Raw genomic sequence first — 20,484 nt, forward strand, 5'->3', positions numbered from 1 at the left:
TTCAAGGTCAAATAAAGCATAGGTCATTTATAGTTTTTATATCTAGATTTGAAGCTATGATTATTCTAATAGCCTTCTTGAGATGGAGTTGGGAGCATTGAGTTTCCATGCTTCGAAATCATTTAATATACCACTAATTCATTTAATTTGGTGTTCAATTCATTAAACATGTCCTTTTCATTCAAATACTTAGACAAGCCAAGAAGTAGGAGATAGTCGAGTCTAGGAGTGAGTCCCTTGTGACATGACCTTCAAGGTCAAATAAAGCATAGGTCATTTATAGTTTTTATATCTAGATTTGAAGCTATGACTATTCTAATAGCCTTCTTGAGAGGCAGTTGGGAGCATTGAGTTTCCATGCTTTGAAATCATTTAATATACCACTAATTCATTTAATTTGGTGTTCAATTCATTAAACATGTCCTTTTCATTCAAATATACTTAGACAAGCCAAGAAGTAGGTGATAGCCACACAATGAGGACGACTCAAGCATTTATTTAATTCATGCTCTTCACCTCCTTTCCCATTTACATGTTTTATAGACAACCATGGGAATTTTCCAATTTAATCAGTCTGGCTTTCAATGCTTACATTGACCACTGAATCCTGACCCTTGGGAGGCCAAACATGAATGGGGGCAGTTCCTTTTTCATGAATGGAATGGAAGTGTAGGAAATGAGTGGAAAAGATTTGTGTATGAGAGGGATATGGAACAATACCCTAAGCAAGCTGCCTAGTAACATAACCTAACAATGGGAGATGACACCCTTCAATGAGAAAACCATGTCCTAAATAGTATGACAATACAAACAAATAAACTAAGGGGACCATGAAGTGTGTTGAGTCCTACTTCAGTAAACACCACTTTTACCAATCACTCCAGATCATAACACCATCCAATTATACTTGAGAACTGCATTGCTTCTGCCATATGGGAGATGGTGAAGTCATCTGATACATCATGGTTGAGCCAGCTGAGAAAACCAATTGGAGGTGCCTTCAATGTAGTTACCCCTTTGCGGATAACTGGGCATATATACAAAAGCAAGATGATGAGCAGATTATTAGTGCCTCATCTTCTTCATTCTTCTTCTATAAACATTCTTCTCTTCTTTCTTTCTTCATAAAATTTGCATGTCTACAAGGCTACTGTTAAGCCACTCCTATAGCTCAATGAGATCTGAATCAACAACAATTCATCTTAGAACACCTTGGTTCCATGAGGCAAGTTTGTTCTAAAATTGTTGCAAATGTATTTTGGCATATCTGATTAATGGAAGACTATTGATCCAATTTATCAAGACCTTTGATAGTGAAAATTCAATCAATTGATTGATCTCTTTGCTTTATGATTCAAGTTTTGGGATTCTAAATAAGCAATATTCAATCAGTAATAAAATTATGTTATTTATTTTGAAACCAAAAGAAAAACCTTTCAATCTCATACTTATGAAAGTTTGATTTTAAATTTGATTTTGCCAAAAAAACTATATAACTTTAATTTCTTCTTTTCCTCTTGAATTTGAGTAGACCAAGTCCAACAATGAAACTGTTATTTTTATGCTTTAACAATGTCCACAAAGCTTCCAAACAAATGGATTAAATTGCCTCAAATAAGACTTTTCGTTTTCCTAGATATTGAAAAACCCTAGATGTCGGTCGTCACAAATGATTCAAACTTCTCTCATCATAATTTCTCCCTTTCCAAAACATCAAGTTGACTAAGCCAATAACATCCATTATTAATGTGCCCACTGCCCATGTTATCTGTACCTCAATGAAGTACTAAAATTTCTACCTATAATTTTTAAACATTCAATTTGTTAAAATTTGGGCAGCTATGGGAAGAATTTCCCAAGGACCCAATGTTGGAGAATGTAGTAGGGCAGCTATTAATTCAATTTTCTCCTTATTCGTTGATATTTGCTTGTGAACTTTATTTATCTTCTTGTGTTTCTTTATTAGATCTTTCAATCAAACAAATATCAAGAGAAAAATAGTAAAGACAATGTACACAGAAATTAGGTTCCAACCCAGGGAAAAACCCCTCCAAGGGGAAAACCGAGAAAATCTCTTCTCTTCTTATAGAATTTTCTTCAAATGAGAAAACCAAGACCCACCAAGTCAGCCCTTCCAATTAGGTCAAAGTCGAACCAAGTCAACAAGAGACAAATCCTTCTAGAACTGCACCAAACTTATAGTTTCGGCCCCAGGCTGTTGATTTGCGGTAGCATCGGTTGTGTTGTAGCCACGAAAATTGGTGGAGAGGCTAAACACATGAGCTCTCCAATACCCAGAAATGGTTTGGGCAGATTCTAAATAGTTTGGGAGATATTAAAATAATTAATATTTTTAATGGAGTCCCTAAGTCTAAACTTAGATATAAAATATTAATGTGAATTAATATAAAACTCTGTTAGAAGGGTCCAAAAGTCATGGATCAAGCCGGATCTAATCTTAGCCGTTGCTTAGGGACTTAATCTCGGTCGTTGATTTCTCAACGAGAAAAGCATAAGAGGAGGCTTGAGGGTCACTTAGAGAAGACACCAAGTTGATCAAGATTTCGATTTTCTGGGGCAGGGTTTGATGAGGAAGTCGAAAGAGTGATCAGAGTTGCAATTGAGGGGCAGTGAATACAGATGCAGAGAGGCAGAGATAGTACCAGGAGGATCAGCGCAGAAGTCGGGAGAGAGGGACGCAGAGCCAGCCAGAGGTTCATGCAAAGCCAGCGAGGGCTCACGCAGAGCCAGCCAGGGCTCACACAGAGCCAGCCAAGAGCTATGCAGTGCCTCAGAGAGCCAGCGTGGGTGACGCAGAGGCTCTAAGGGCTGACGCAGTGCCTCCAAAGGCTGACGAAGTGCCTACAGAGGCTGACGTAGGGCGAGCTAGGGTGACGCTCGGCAGATGCTGGGCCAGAAAGGGCTGACGCAGTCCCTAGAGGCTGACATTGGGGTTTTCGTGGGACAGATTGGAGCTGAGAGTTGTCGAAGTGTTTATCCAATGTTTCAACCATAACAGTTGTCTCTGACTAAGAGGTACTACTGCCAAGATTATTCTTTGTTGCGTGAGCCGGTTTTGGCACACAGATTGTATTATGAAACTGCTTAATAATTAAAACCCTCAGATCGCTGCACGAGTTTTCCCGCATTGGGTTTTTCCAAGGACATTGGTCCAAAAACAACGATGTCACTTGTGTGCTTGTTTTGTTTCCTTCAGTTGATGATCTGTAATGTGTTGAGCATGTACTTGTTTTTATTTTCAGTATTTACATGGTAAATAACTTGTTAATTAATCAGAACAAGTAGGCAGAAATAAATCAGAAAAGTACATGAAGGGTTTCTAACAGTTAGACTTAGAAATTCCAATATGGTATCAGAGGGTGGTTGCAGATCACAGGAGAACTGAGGACATTAGTCAAGTAGAGCAGTAGCAGCAGAAATAAGTTGTCCCGAGTGACAAAAGTTGTTCCTAGTAGAGAAGCAGCAAGGAAGGGGTGACGCAGTGCCTGCATCATCAAGTTTGAGTCGGGAAGAGGATCAGCGCAGTGGCAGAGGGGAGCAGACTCGACCTACGCAGTGCCCAGTCATCTTTCTCAGTCAGGACGGATTGACGCCCGTGGCCAGGAGGTGCGGATTTTGTTGGTGTCCAGATTACGCAGAGCCTAGAAGCTCTAACCTTCAGTTTGTTAGGGCTTAGGAGGCTGTGGGTAAGTTGCAGAGTGAAGCTGGTGGGGTACTGTACTCAGAATAGTACCTAACAAGGCAAGCCCAAGGAGGAGGGAGTTGTTGCCGAGGATTTCTAGCCAAGAAATCCGAATCAGTGGTGCAGCTGCACTAAGGATCGGAGTGGGGGCATCTCGACATTGGCAGATGGGTTTCCAGGAGGGAAATCGAGGCAAAAAGGGAGTCACACCAAGAACTTCCAGAAGGGAAGTAGAGGAGCAGCGAAATGGCAGTGAACGGGATAAGGGACCAGGACAGACTGGACGGAGCCTCAAACTTCGTAGTCTGGAAGGCCAAAATCTTGTCCGTTCTAGACAGGAATCGTGTCAAGCACTTCGCCTTGAGAACGATAGCAATCCCAATTGACCCAGTTGAGAACAACAAGTACGAGGAGACAATGGGGAGGGACAAGAGCATCATCCTTGATGGGGTCAAGGACCATGTAGTACCACATATTGTCGAAAAGGACACGGCAAATGAGATGTGGGAGGCCCTAAAGAAATTGTACCACCATACTTCTATGCAGAGAAGGATGCTACTTGAAAAGCAGCTGCGGTCATACCAGATGCAGAAAGGGGAGCAGATATACACCTTCCTCAGTGGATTGAAGCAGATCCAGGATCGCTGACTTCCATAGGGGCCACGTCGGATCAAGAATTGATGGTGAGAACAGCCCTGAACGCAGTCTCAGAAGACTGGAGGTGTCTGTCTAGAGCATACTGGGCAGGGCAACCCTTCCAGATTGGGAGGAAATGTGGGCAGCTCTTCGCCAAGAAGAGATCAGAAGGCTAAGCAAGGCAGGAAGTAGCGGCAAGGGGATCAGAATCAAAAAGGAGGAAGAGGAGGAAGGCGATCAGCATCTTGAGGGAAAGCAGGAGAAACGGAAGAAGGGCCTCTCCAAGGTCAAATGCTTCCACTATGGGGAACTGGGTCACTATGCGAGCCAGTGCCCGAGGAAGAAGAGCAAGGGAGAGGCTTCCGAAACCAAGGCTACACCAGCAAGGGCGAAGAAGGAAGTGGAGACAGATGATGATTGTGCCATGAGTGCTCACACGCCACTTGGGAGGAAGTGGGGAGACATCATGCTGTAGTCAAACGGACTACAGGCGATGAAGGGCAGGATCCTCGAGGTACCCAACCTCTTGGATTATACCTTGCTATGGGAGCCCCAAAGAGGAGTAGCATTATTGGCGGATATCAGTGGAGACGGATGCGGATGGAGCGACAGAGGGAGCTACAGTGCAGGATTCTGAGGGTAGCGTGAAGCAGTAGTGCGAGATGCATGGAATTGTTGCAGCAGCGCAGAGGTCAGAGAAGGGGCACTTGTCAGCGACATAGGGAGTTTCAGCATCATGGGTGTCCCTAACCTGACAGAGATGTCAGAGTTGGGAGATTAGTTACTTACTTCTCAGTAACTGAGTTGCAGTGCAGCAGTTAGCAGTGGCAGTGTTATGGGCAGCACAATGTAGCATGATGAGACGGGATGTCGTACGGATGCAGCAGTGGCAGTGGCAGGGCCATGGGTAGCAGTACATGATGCAGCAGTGATGTTGGGCGGCAAACCTAGCATCAGCACCAGGACCGATGTCGGATGATCAAGGTGATGCTCAATGAGGAGTATTACTAAAGCACAATCCTCGCTAAGAGGGAGTGTTGATTTGGGGTAGCATCGGATGTGCTCTAGCCACGCGAATTGGTGGAGAGGCTAAAGCACATGAGATCTCCAATACCCAGAAATGGTTTGAGCAAATTCTAAACAGTTTGGGAGATATTAAAATCATTAATATTTTTAATGGAGTCCCTAAGTCTAAACTTAGGGAAAATAAAATATTAATGTGAATTAATATAAAACTGTGTTAGAAGGGTCCAAAAGTCATGGATCAAGCCATATCTAATCTTAAACGTTGATTAGGGACTTAATCTTGGCCATTGAATTGTCAACGAGAAAAGTATAAGAGGAGGCTTGAGGGTCACTTGGAGAACACACCGAGTTGATCAAGATTTCGATTTTCTGGGGAAGGGTTTGCTGAGGAAGCCGGAAGAGTGATCAGAGTTGTAGCTGAGGGGTAGTGAATACAGAAGTAGAGAGGCAGAGATAGTACCAGGAGGATCAGCGCAGACGCCGGGAGAGAGGGACACAAAGCCAGCCAGAGGTTCACGCAGAGCCAGCCAGGGCTTATGCAGAGGTAGCCAAGGCTCACGCAGAGCCAGCCAGGAATTGCGCAATGCCTCATAGAGCCAGCGTGGGTGACGCATAGGCTCTAAGGGATGACACAGTGCCTCCAGAGGCTGACGTAGGGCGAGCTAGGGTGATGCTGGGCAAACGCTGGGCCAGAAAGGGCTAACGCAGTCCCTAGAGGTTGACGCTGGGGTTTTCGTGGGACAGATTGGCGCTGGGAGCTGCGGGAGTGTTTATCCGGGGTTTCAACCGAAACATTTGTCTCTGACTGAGAGGTACTACTGCCGAGATTATTCTCTGTTGGGTGAGTCGGTTTTGGCACCCAGATTGTATTCTGAAACTGCTTAATAATTAAAACCCTCAGATAGCTGCACCGATTTTCCCGCATTGGGTTTTTCCAGGGACAATGGTCCAAAAACAACGGTGTCACTTGTGTGCTTGTTTTGTTTCCTTCAGTTGATGATCTGTAATGCGTTGAGCATGTACTTGTATTTATTTTCAGTATTTACATGGTAAATAACTGTTGATTAATCAGAACAAGTAGGTAGAAATAAATCAGAAAAGTACATTAAGGGTTTATAACAGTTAGAGTTAGAAATTCCAACACCGGCTTCAGAATTTCAGACCTGCAGTAGTTCTGCAACTTTGACTCCTGCAACAGGACATCTACTTCGCATGCGGGAGAGAAAAACTAGGGCAGAACTTTGATTTTCCTTCCTTCCAGCTTCTACTTCTTCCTTCCTTACCTTTCTTGACCTTCTTCTTGATTTTCAGACTTCAAATCAAGCTCCTTAATTGCAAATCGAATTGGTGAGCAAATGGAGTCGAACAGCTTCTATTTATACTCATTTGTGTGGGCCGAATAGTCCTCTCTGGGTCGACTTGTGATGGGAGGCTTATTTGGTCGTCTTGACACATGACAAACCCTAAAAGCATGAAGAACATTCTTTACCTAGAAGACCAATCAAAAGAAGCATGAAACCCATGGCTTTAAAATAATAAATTTTCTTTCTTTTGCTTATTACATAAGATATATATATTGACATGGGTACAATGACAATTATGAAGACCGAAACTAGTTACATTTTCCAACACCCAAAAGAAGCCCATCTTGGCCCAAAGAGAAAATTCAAAATTGGTTACAAAAAAATATTATATATGACGTGACAATTTTTTCTTGGGCAAGCAATCATCAAGTATTTGATAAATATAATCAAAGTCAAAATTAAAAGGATCACGTTCATGCAAAGTTCAATTGGCACCATTTGATCTTAAGGAAGACTATAAATCTAAAGATAAATCCTCCTCCCAAAACTGGAATTTGAATCACATTGCAGAGGCTTGCTATCCATTTCCATGGCTCGCATTCTATCTAACGCTGGCATCATATTTCTATGGCTCACATTTACAGTGGCTCGCTGTTCTCTATGGCTTGCATCTTATTATCTGTGGCTTGTTTTCTTATTTGTGGCTCACATCTTATACTCTGTGGCTTACTTATACTCTGTGGCTCGCAATATATACATTTGTGGCTCGCAATATATACATTTGTGGCTCGCTCTATATCTTTGTGGCTTGATTATATTCTTTGTGGTTCGCTATTTATCTCTATGGCTCACATAATTTCTAAGGCTCAATTTTTGTGGCTCACATAATCTTTGTGGCGCGCATTGAATATTTGTGGCATGCAATATATTTCTGTGGCTCGCTATTATTCTCTATGGCTCGCTATTATACTTTGTAGCATGCATTGAATCTTTGTGGCACGCAATGTATCTCTGTGGCCCAATATTAAATCTTTGTGACTCGCAATGGTCATTTTTTTGGCCCATCTCATCACATTGTAATACCTGTTTCAGCCTCTCTTATATTATATATGGCAGTCTTCTTGTAATATATGCGAGCTATCTCTTGTATTATATGCTGTCCAGTGTCTTCTTTTAATACGATGAGGATTGTACCAACGATGATATACTTTGGAGCAGTGGTGTATGACAGCGATGACTCGGCAGTGCTACTCATACATATTGATATGACTAATATATATGGCAGCGTATTAGTGACAGTAATGTATGACTGTGATCCTAGTTCAGTTATGACAGTAACCCTTGTTCAGTAACTTTTGTGACTATGACATATGTGCCTATCACAGTGGAGAACGATAATATGATCTGCAGTGACTCTTATGACATTAACGTATATTAGCGATACTTATATGCTAGCAGTGCTTGTGTTTTAATGGAAATGATGCATGCCTCATGACAGTATGGTTGTGATAGTGATATATGACAGAGGTACTTAAATATATTAAATACCCTTGATCCATATGACAGTGACTCTACAATGTCTATGATGATGACAGAGATGTGATGCATATCCTATGACAGTGGTGTGTGAAAGTTGTGACAATGACTCTATGACAGATGTGACACTGTATATGACAGTGATGCTTATAACAATGTTGACAGAAATTCTTGTGACAAGGATAGGAGGGCTTGTGAATATCTGCTGCTATCTTATGAGGATCTAGTATGATTCAAGATTGGCCTTAGGTGGCCTAATGTGATGTAAGACTTATGTCTCATGATATTTGTATATTGCATTTCAGCTGAACATTTGATGAATATCTAAGAAGAAAGAATCTAGTTGGGTTTTCCCCCTTGTGGGGTTTTGCCCTGGTCTCTGACCTAAATCCTGGTGTCTCTATTGTGTATGCCTTTTTCTGTTGTTCCTTACTGTTCCAACTTCCGCTGTATTGTTGATATTATTGTTCTCTCTACATAATTGCTAATGATGATATGATATTATGGGGTGAATGTAATGTGAAAATGTTAAAAAAGTTTAGAAACGCAATTATCTACAGCAGAGAACAAACTAGCCCTAAAAATTAACGCAATTGAGCCTCAAGGTCCAAATGAACTATCTTCACTCACATAAATAACCTACTCAGCGCCATGTCATACCATGTTACATGATTGACCTGCTTGGTTTAGGACAGTAGAACCCAGATCAAATCCCATGGACAAGGGAAATTTAATTTAGCTAGCAAGAAAAGCAATAGCTCAAGGAAGAATGGACCTTTAGATATGACTACATTAATTTTGGAAAACAATCATGCTGGACAATTGAAAACGATATTTGCAATATTAATCATTGTTGAACTTTACGCCTGTTTCAAACTGCCTGTTAAGAGATACAAATTCAGCTGAACTAACTTTTGCAAGCTATATAACAGTAAACCAAAACAACTCCCATTCGAGAAGAATTTTGCCAACTTTAGGTCACTGGCACATTGTTTCCTGTGCAAAATGGAAATTCTTTTACGTTATTTAATTTATCAGGCACTGCAAAACGGCCCTTTTTTCAATTTTGTAGTAAATCAAAAAATAAATTACAGAATAGAAGGAATGAATCTGGGAATATTATAACCTACCTCTCACATAAACTAAATTAAATGGTGGCTTTGTGTCCCAAGTATAAGCTTTTCAAAATATATATAAAAAACAACATACTCCAACTAGTATTTACTATTTAATACAATCTGACCAAAAAGAAGCAAACATTGTTATACCAATAACTCATGGATGATTAAGACAAAAATTAGTTTATAATATATATACATGAACCCTGCCTAAATAATGTGGTTACCATGAAATTTCGCCATTCTCTTGCAGATGCCCCAGAGCATGATTTTTTTGTAGACATAGAACGATCAAAAACAACTTCAGGACCTGAGTTCAACTCCATTCCTGGAAGAACAGAAACCATCAGTTACAAACCTAAATGAAGTCATCATGTCTAGCCTCATAAGAGAAATTAAAGCATGATTCAAATTTAACAAGTCTAAAGACATCACTTATGACCCAAGTTTTTCTGCTTAGGAAGATACACAAGCTAACATGGTTGCAAGGTTCAACATACTTCTGGAATAGAATCCAAAATTTTCCATAAATGAACAGCAGAATGTGCACTACCTCTACCAAATACAACTTTATCAGTTTCTCAAATAAGAAAAAAATGAAAAAACACACCAACTAGACCTTCATTTACCATTTAAACAGCCAAACATGAAGAACTGCTTTTTACTAGCTGCTCTGGTCTAAAGGGAAAATATTCATCCGTTTTCTCATGAATATTTTGACCTGTGGACGTTCAAAACCATTACAACATGACTCATGCTAAGAAATCAACCAATGGACTGTTATTTCCAGATGTCAACAACTGTTTATTGATGTCAATGCCACTAGTAATCCTTGTCTATCTTCAACACCATCATGGCTTGTTTCATAGCCTCTTTTCTGGTCATATCCCCGACTAAGAATTGAAGAGATCAATTACATTAGGATCTGGATTTAGTTTAGAGAAAATATTAGAATGCACTTTTATATGCACATGCCCACACACACATATGGAGAGATTAGATTTAATTTGAATATTGAAGGGATTCATGAGGCCAAATTGGCCTATTAGACAGAAATGTTACAAATTTGTTATGCAAACTTCCACCAAGGGCAAGGAAACCATGAGATGCTAATAAAAAGAGTAAAACAAAATGCACGAGGAACAAGACTGAAATATAACTGATTACAAAGGTGGAAAGATTCCCATCCTCATGAGGACAAAGGTTCATATGGGTCTCACCACATGGGCTAGGTTGTGCTTTCATTGTGCAAAGCATTTAGAACTTTGGTTATGTGGTACATCATCTTGTCCTCACTATCTCCTCTACCCGGCTTTCCTCAAGATTTGCCTTGCCCACTGCACCCACAAGGGCTGACCCCCTTCTGATCTGATCATAAGCCCCAGACTGCAGAAGGAAGTGCTGCTCTGTTTCTATCTGCCCTGATTGGAAACTTTACAGGTCCCTTGATCCCATTACTCCTTTGGTTCTTTCCATCCACCTGCCTCACATCTCAGACAGCAGGAGCATCCTGGAACTGTGCCATGGCGGGTTTCGTCTTCCACAGGGTGTTTAGTGTGAGGTGGTGTTGTGTCCTTTTTCCCTCCTTGGTGTTGACATGTTAAATATAGTATCTCTGTATTTTTTATCCCTTTCTTCACCATCTTTCCTTCCTGTAGCAACCCTGAATGGGGTTCTTCGTTGCTGTCTTGTCTAAGGAGTATTCCTCCTCTTTTATATCCCAACAGTCTAGTCAGCTTTTGCATTGGCCATCTTAAGTGTTTTTTTCCTCTAGATGCTTGCTGCCTTGGCTGGGCAACCTTTTGCTGTCCATTCCTTCAATTTCCTCCCCATATGGCAACAGTGTTCTTACCGCTTCCAACTCTAGTCTGTAGAGCCATGTTTCTGCCAGAATGATTTCATAGGGTGTGAAGGACTTTATTCACAGAAATGTGGTTACAATGTGCTTTTGTAACTTTCCAATTTGTCCTCATCTGCTCTTTAAAAGTTTGACATGCTTGGTTCCCAGATTTCACAGCTATAGAGTAAAACTGGCATGACAAGTGTCTCATTTTCCAGTACCATGTCTCTGTTGATCGACACCTGTCCTGTAGAAGGAATACTGTCTTTCAACCTCCTTGGAGCCTCTTCTTCAAACATTGCTCCCACCTGAACTTTTGGCTGAAATAAAAGCCCAGGTACTTGTAACTTTGAATGATCTATAATGGTTCATTCTTGAATTTGATAATGTGTTGTGCTGTTCATCTTTTACGGAAGAAAATAACCACATTGGTTTTTCTTGTGTTGACTTCCAAAGCAACTTCAGTCACTTCAGTGCAGAATTTTCCCAACGTTGTTAGGTGTTCTTCTAGGCTTCTTAGCAATATCACAGCTAGAATGACATCATCCACCTTTATCAGAATTTTAACTATGGTTCCTGCTATATCCACACCTTCCTTTTCTGTTTATCCACTTTTCCATCCTGTCAATATACGATCCTACATTGGGTGACAGTGGGCAGCCTTGTTGCACTCCTCTGTCAATATCCACACTTGTCATCCTTGGGTCCATATTTTAGCGGTGACTTTCTTGTAAAGCCTTCATACAACCACCTTCCATTCTTCTGGCACTCCAAGCTCCAAAAGTCTTCCCCAAAGCTTCTTCCAAGACTCCACAGCACCATTTTTTGAAGTCCATAAAGCAGCACATCTCTTCATCTTTGTTGTCCCAAAGTCTTACCCACCATTGATAACTGCCTGACCCCACCCACCATGTGCCATGGGGTTAGCCAGTTATCAATGATGGAGTGCTTTGGCATAAACTCAGCCTGTCTTTTGCCTCACTGTGATAAATATAAGTTATATAATAAATAATGAAGTAGTATTTAAATAGAATAATAATAAAGTGTAATAATTCTGTATTAAACATGGTATAAAGTTATCTAAATAGTCAAGAGGCACAACTCTAGACGGAGATAACGAGTTAGTGTATTTATATATAAATAGAATAATAAGAAAAGGTAATAAAGAGACCTTTCCAATGGTGCGAAAATTACCTCAAGCAGAGCTCGTATGCGAAAGTTATTGTTGCTGTCGGTAGCTTGGGCAGATACTTCTGCACTGGCCTAACTGTCTAAGCATGTAAAAGTCTCCTTGTGACGCTCAAGTGTAAATTGCTATTGTAATTTGTAACTTAGCCTAAGTTTAACTTTGAAATTATGTTGGCTAATTGAGTCAAAGAAACTTGGGAAAAGTAAAGTAATTTACTTTAGTGATAATGTTTTAATCTAAGCAATTGATCTCAAGTAAGGTGAGATCTAATCTCGACCGTCAATCACTTTGAAGATTAGGGTTAGGGATTTAGCTCAATGTCAAGTTATAACAGCACAGCTATGTCACCTGGTTCAAATTCAAATTTGAGTTCGACAACCTTCAAGCTCGATGACTAAAATTTTTGGAATAAAAATTGACATTAAATTCAATATAACTAATAAATTTAAATATATATATATATGTGAAAATTAAAATATATGTAACCCAACTCTGTAAATCTATATGTAAGTTTGTATAACCAAATATATGTAAGTCTATATACCCATAATTGTTATATCAGGCCTGCATAATTCGAGTCGATAGTCGAGAGACGGTCACACAGATTCACAGAGTATACCTTGAAACACAAGTTTTACAGCTTACCTCGAGTCTAAAGGAGGGAAAGGAAAAAATTTCACTCCCGCTGCCCCGTACTACATCCTCGAATTTAACGAGGACTGTGGTCCACAACAAAACCATAGGGATCACATAAAACCATGAGAAACTCAAAAGGAAAACACATGCATTTGCTGCCTTTTGTCAAATTCCAACACCACAGTTGACTGCCATCATGCACTGAATCCAAATTCGCGAATTTATGCACACAGAAATCGAGTTGGAAATCAAAATGAAATTCGATTTTGACTTGGGCGAATTTGTTTCGAATTAATTCGCCTGTCCTTCAAATTCGGTGATTTTCGAATTTTTTGCTTCAAAATCGGAAAATGCAGTGACACAACAGCAAAGCTAAGGAGAAGAGAAAGACACACCATACAGCAGCACTAGTGATTGAGAGAGGGCATTTCTCAAGTGAGGAGTGCAATACTCAAGTATGTCAGGTCCAAAGAAGTGCAAAAGTACAGCATTGGAAATTCAAAATAGCCAACAGGATCAAGGAAAGATCTAGTGCCTGATGTACTGGATCAAATCCAAGATATGTTGTATCAGTAATTTTCTTCAATTGGGCCATTATCCCAGGACAGGAACCCAAGTAGGTTTAAAGTTATTAATGAAGCATTGTTGATTGGGAAAAATCTGTTTGTGTCACTTATAATTGAGATTGATGTGATTTTTGCTTCCACTAATTATGTTAAGAACTTAGTCATAAATTTATTTAGTAGATTTGCAATCCACTAAGTTAATAAATAGTTGGGAGGCAGGTTCACAGAAAATTTAACATGGTATCATAGCGAGAAACTCTGAAAACTAATCTCTGAGTCACGCAAAAGCTAGGTTCATACAAGATAAACAGGGCCATGTTCAACAGCGATCATACGAGATGGGAATTTTTTTAATAGGACCAAAAAAAATAGACATTACCATACAATGGTATGAACACATAACATAAAATTGCTACAAGGGGGGTGAATACTAAATTTTCTATTGGCTGAGTTTTTTCTTAAAGGAAATACAACAATATATATATATATATAAGGAATTGGGAGCCAACAGCCTTGACTGACCTTTCAGACCCACCCAACTCGCACTTAGGAAGCAGAGCAACCCAAAAAGTGTCAGGAGAGTGAAAGAGCCCCACTGCAGTGGAAACAAACATCCACCAGGTAGAAGGTAGAGGCTGACAGCAGTGACAGAGACTAGTCGAAAGCTGCTAGAAAACAACGAGCGCAAGTTCGTTGGACGAGCAGTAGGTCGTCGGGGTCGACAGGAATGCAGGCAATCAGTGACAAACAAGCGCAGCGCACTCATAACGTCAATCGGCCAAAACCTAGGACGTGACAACGGCAAGGATCAACCACCAGGATGTGGCGACAGCAAGGATCAACCACCAAGATGTGGCGATGGCCAGGATTGGCCACTTGGATGCAGCAGTGACAAGAATCAACTGCAGGCCAACAAGGTCGAGCGATGAGGAGGTTAGACGACACTGTTGAGCGTCGATCGAGTGGAGTCACAACAAAGTTGGTTGATCAGCAGGTCGAGCAACCAAAACACAAACAACTACAAACATAGAGGGAAGACAGTATTGGGGACAAGCATAGGTCAGGCAAATTGTGGGGATGGTCCGTTGATAGGCCACGACACAGGGCTGGAATCGTAGCTGAGAGACAGCCACAAGGTTGGAAATCCCTGTAGAAAGGTGTTGCGATGTTATGCAACCAACTCACAAAATAAAAGAAGAGATCGATCAACGACTTCAAAATTAGCCTCTTCGAGGGGGCAACCTCCTTTACATTACACAAATGAACAATTCTCGGATTATTCAAATGACAACACCTCCTTTCTATATATAGGAGTCTAAGGGGTCACAATATAATCAGAGCCGACATAACAATAATAATGTAAGGGCACAATAATAACAATAGTGGGCTTCTATGGGGCACAACAATAACAATAAGGGGGCTACCCTCATAATAATGAGGGAATATAGTATATACTAGTACTATAGGGACCTAACACGCGAGGTCAGCAACAGAAAGGTGGTGGCAAGTGGATGTTTGCACTGCTACGCTGCACAAGGGTGGAGCTACACATGGGAGGTCACAACCCAAGAGGAAGTTGCAAAGACAAGGAAGTGCACAAGTGCTTGTACACAGCGATATAGCGCCATACACAACAATACCAATGACTGGTAAAGGTCAACCCTCAGAGGGAGAGAGGGAGACCATACCAATCAATATGTGACAACTAATATTTTTTTCAGTTGATTTTTTGATTTCGATATGACAACAACCAATCTAAGGTTCGAGGATAGGTTGGAGGGCACTTATACTTTGAGTCCACGAAAGGAGAGAGTATTGTTGGTTCTCGTGGAGAACAGCCTATGGAATTTTGTAAAAACCCATGTTACAACTCCTTCACACACTACAGCTATGGCAACCCACAATTTGAAAGATGTGAAAGCCAGACATATCATCATGGATGGGGTGAAGGACCATGTGATCCTTCACATATTAGGAAAGAATAGTGCCCAATATCAAACTAATGTTAAGAATCGAAAAATGGTGTTGAGGGAAAAGCTCAAGAACACCAAGATCACTGAATCAAACAAAGTAGCATCATAACGATTCAGCAAGTTCAAGATGAGCTTGGAGCTATTGAGGTAATCATGTTAGATGAGGAGCTTCTAAGGATAACACTAAGCAGGTTCACAAAACCATGGGCTACCTTTGTGACAAGTGTCCTAGCATGAGACAAGCTACTAGATTAGAGCAAATTGTGGGATGACTTTACTCAGAAGGATATCTAGGGAAAATCATTGTCTGGAGGACAGCAGAAGAGTAGGGATGATGAGAATCTTGCTTCTACCAGTCAAGCAATGAGGAGAAAAGGTTCAAGTAGCGGGGGTGAGGAGTCAACTTCACAACCCAAGAAGGACTTAACTAAGGTCAAGTGTTTCACCTATCATAAGATGAGACACTATGCTTCACAGTGTCTAGCGACGAAGAAGGTGGGAAGAGCACGCAAGTAGTTGCATCGGCAGAAGCTCAGGGGGAGTTTTCCAGGAAGTTTGAAAAGCACATTACTAGTGGATGCATGGATGCAAGACAGTGATGCCACGCGGCATATGACAGGAGCACGTGAATTGTTTGATAACCTGATCAAGTGGAACCCTATTGAAGAATGTAATTTGTGTCGATCTTTATAATTGTACTTATGAAAAGAAAAATTATTATTAAAAAAAAAAACTTATTAAAGCATGGGTTTCATGGTTGGGTCAACGTTTTCTAGGTCAAAGCCTCCATTGAAGGCTTCTAGGTTTTGTCTTGAGTCGTTAGAGTCATTGCCATTTTTATTAGACCCTTCTTGGGCTTTTGTATTATCTAAAAATAGTTATTTTTGAGTCAAAAAGGTTATTTTTCACCTCCACACCAAGTCGACCCTGTCCCCATGAAGTCGGCCTACATTAGGGAAATTTGACCAAGTAAAAAGGCTATATATAGAGAAGCAATTCGACCTATTTAGATCATTTTTCACTCAACAAGTTTGATCTTCAAGGAAGAGAAGCAAAAAAGAGAGCGAAGTAGCTAGAGAAGGACGAAATTTGTTGGAAAGACCTAATTCAAGTTTCTTGGCTATCTATCTTTCACACATGCAAAGTTTTTGCACAGTTACTAGGGCTGAAATTTTGTGTCTATAGCAAGTCTAAAATTTTGTTGTTGACGGTAGAAGTTTTGCTGCTGGGGGGGCGAAATTATGGATTGAAGTTGTTATTGGGGAGTTGTCACTTAGAGACTTTGGCAGGGATCATCTATTGAAGGGGAGGGTTGACTTGGTGGTTGGACGAGGTCTTTGTCTAGGTCTAAGAAGTCTGGAAGTGTCTCATCTTGATTTGAATTTGACGAAGGAAGAGTTTGACTATGTTTTCCCCTTGTAGGGGTTTTGCCCTAGCTGAGCGCCTACATCTTGTGTCTCTTGTTCTTGTGGTCTTCATATACATATAATTTGGTAATTGCTTGATGAAAGATAAACTAATAAAGAAGTAAAAGAAGCCAACATAATTCACAAGTAATTATCAAGAAAGAGGAATCAAACCCCAATTAGTATAAGCATTGAATTCTCAACATGAGATCAGAGCTAAGGTCGAAGAAGGTTGAAGATCATTGTGTTGGCTTGGAAGAAAAGGTTACTCCCTCTATGGAAAGCTACTTAAAGATGGGATTCAATATCGTGAGAATTGCAAGAAGCTGGATTGGAAGGATCATTTGCAATCTATCTAGGAGAGTCAAGCGTGAAGGATTCTTGCCCGCACTAACAGTTACTCTTGATGATGACAACGCATGGTCATTGAAAGTGGAGCACCAAGACATGTGACAGGAGAAAGTGGACAACTTCATACTCTGTCAAAGGAACCATCATCTCATGCAGTGGAGCTAGGAGACAACAACAGTTATGCAGTCAAGAGCCTTAGATCTACATCATTAAAGCTGGAAACTGGAAAGTGGAGCAAAGATACACCTCAACAATATACTCTATGTCCCAAGTTTGAAAAAGAAATTACTTTTCATTTCTTGTTTAGAAGATAAATGAGATAGAATTGCCTTTGTAGATGGTAAAGTTTTGGTTTGGGGAAATAATTCAAGTATTGAAAAGGCAAAAGTTATTGGAGTTCGTAAAGGAAGGCTATATAGAATTATAACACCATCTCCTCAAGCCCTAATTCACATGGAGATCAATCCTATCAAACTATGGCATACAAGATATGGGCATATTCATTACAACATAATACCCTCTCTTAGTCAAATGGAAAAGGGCATCCCCAACATCAAGGAAGATCATGAAGGAGTATGCAATGGATGTGCTTTGGGAAAGAATACAAGGAAAACTTTTACAAGTAGTGATACAAGGCCTAAAGAGATATTAGACCTCATTCATTCTGATGTGTGTGGGCCAATGTCTAACAAATCTCTTGGAGGCCATCTTTATTATGTGAGCTTCACTGATGAACATTCTAGAAAGACATGGATCTATCTGCTCAAAATAAAGGACGAAGTAATTGAAAAGTTCAAGGAATTTAGATCCGAAGTGGAGACCTTAACCGAAAGAAAGATAAAGACGTTGAGATCCAACAATGGAGGGGAATACACTTCAAAAAAAAATGCATATTGTAAAGAAGCAAGTATTAAGAGGGAGCTCATTGTTGCCTATAACCACGAGCAGAATGGAGTTGCAGAAAAGAAAAATAGAACAATTGAAGAACATATACAAACTATGATATTTGATCAAAGATCTACCAAAGTTTCTATGGGGAGAAGCAGCAATGGCAGCAATATATATAAAAAATAGAAGTCCTCGTAGAATCCTTGATAATGTGACACCAAAAGAAGCATTCACAAGAAAGAAGACATGTGTAGACCATCTTTGAATCTTTGGGTGTCTCGCATACATCCATGTTCCAAAAGACAAGCGAAATAAATTGGATTCTACAAGCATAAAAGGGATCTTCGTTGGTTAGAGTTTTTCGTCAAAGGCTTATAGAATCTACATCGAGGAAGGAAGGCAAATTGAAGTTAGCAGGGATGTTATATTTTATGCAAATCATGACTACAAAAGGTCCAAGGATATACCAATCTTATCCGATGATGAAGATGTACCACTATTTGAAGAAGAAGAGCATCATGACAAGGAAACTATAAACCAAGAAGAAGAAGAAGAAGGACCAAGTGAGCCTATTTAACCTATAATCGTTCCTGAAATGAAGAAGAGGCCAAATTGGTTAAAATCTACACTAGAAGATGCCAAAGGACGTGGTGCTACTAAAGGAACTTTTAGAGAAAGCAAAAGACCAAAGAGATATTCAGGTTATGCAACATACATGACAAAATTCAAAGAAGTTGAACGAACTACATTTGAAGAAGTTGCTCATCAAGAGGAATGGAAGAAGGCGATGCAAGAAGAATATCAATCCATCATGAAGAATGGAGTCTGGGAAATCATTGCTAGACAAAGTGACAAATCGGTTGTCACCTCAAAATGGATCTCAAAAATCAAACATGTTGTTGATGGAAGCATAGACAAATACAAAGCTAGATTCATTGCAACTGGTTTCTCATAGAAAGAAGGTATAGACTATGAAGAAACATTTGCTCCCACAGCTAGGTACACTACTATAAGATCTTTGGTTTCGCTAGCTGCTACTATGGGATGGAATATACACCAAATGGATGTCAAAACAACATTTTGAAATGGAACCATTGATGAAGAAGAATACATTGAACAACCTGAAGGTTTCAAAATAAATAGCAAAGATACACATGTTTGCAGACTCAAGAAAGACCTATATGGCTTGAAGCAAACTCCTAAGGCATGGTATGCAAGGATGGATGCATATCTCTTAAGAATTGGGTTCGTCAAAATTTTTGCCGATGCAAACCTCTACATCAAGGTGGTGAAGAATGAACCAGTCATTATACTACTATATGTGGATGATTTGTTTATTACAGGTGTGGAGCGCAAAATACTAGAATGCAAGAAAATGTTGGCAGTTGAATTCGAAATGAAAGATCTGGGACTCATGCACTATTACTTGGGCTTGGAAGTCTAGTAGAAACCTGGTGAGATTTATCTGGGTCAAGGTAAATACATAATCAAGATGTTATAGAAATCCGGTATGATAGATTACAAACCTATGACTACTCCCATGATCACTAATCTCAAGAAGTTGAGAAGCTCTGACTCTAGTCTCGTCGATCCTACTAGCTATCGTAAGTTGGTGGGTTCTCTGATGTACTTGGTGAATATGAGACCTAATATATGTTTCGCTCTAAATGTCCTTAGTTAATTTCAGTTGGAGCCTTGTCATGACCATTGGATACCTGCCAAGCATATTTTGAGATATCTATGTGGTACAATACATTATTGTCTGAAGTATGATGGAAAGGAAGTCAAGTTAACAAGTTTTACCAATTCTGATTGGGGTGGTAGTGAGATTGATGGAAGAAGCACTACCAGTGGATGTTTCAGTTTTGTATCTGCAATGATTTCATGGATGAGTAGAAAACAAGATCCTGTTGCATTAAGTAGTGTTGAAGCAGAATATGTTGTTGCATGTGAAGTAGGAAAGGAAGTTGTTTGGTTAAGAAAACTCTTGTCATATTTGTTTGGAAAGCCTCTGGATCCTACAATGATAAATTGTGATAATCAAAGCAGCATCAAGATGTTTGAAGACCCCGTATTTCATGCAAGGACAAAGCATATCAACAACAAGTACCACTACATTAGGAGTTTGGTACAAGATGGGGTTGTGAAGCTACAATATATCCTGACAGATGAACAGGTAGTTGATGTGCTGACGAAATCTCTTCCAAATAAGAAGTTTGAATATTTTAGAAGCATGCTTAGGTTGGTTGATGTTACAGATTTAGTTGATAGGGAGAGATGAAGCATCTTATGGCAAGATGCTTGGGAGGACA

General features: G+C 40.1%; 1 protein-coding gene across 1 annotated transcript in view; it reads right to left on the reverse strand.

The window, feature by feature from the left end:
• Positions 1-20,484, reverse strand: part of LOC149251322 (uncharacterized) — a 126,621-nt gene that overhangs the window by 58,192 nt on the left and 47,945 nt on the right. Inside the window, exon 2 of the mRNA XM_089459350.1 lies at positions 9,551-9,651. Coding sequence (XP_089315476.1) covers positions 9,551-9,649 — 99 coding nt within the window. The 5' untranslated portion in view covers positions 9,650-9,651. The remainder of the gene's footprint in view (positions 1-9,550; positions 9,652-20,484) is intronic.

Source organism: Pinus tabuliformis, chromosome 7 (assembly GCF_031772625.1).
Source record: "Pinus tabuliformis cultivar Carrire ecotype Pingquan chromosome 7, CPIR1, whole genome shotgun sequence".
Lineage (NCBI taxonomy): Eukaryota > Viridiplantae > Streptophyta > Pinopsida > Pinales > Pinaceae > Pinus > Pinus tabuliformis.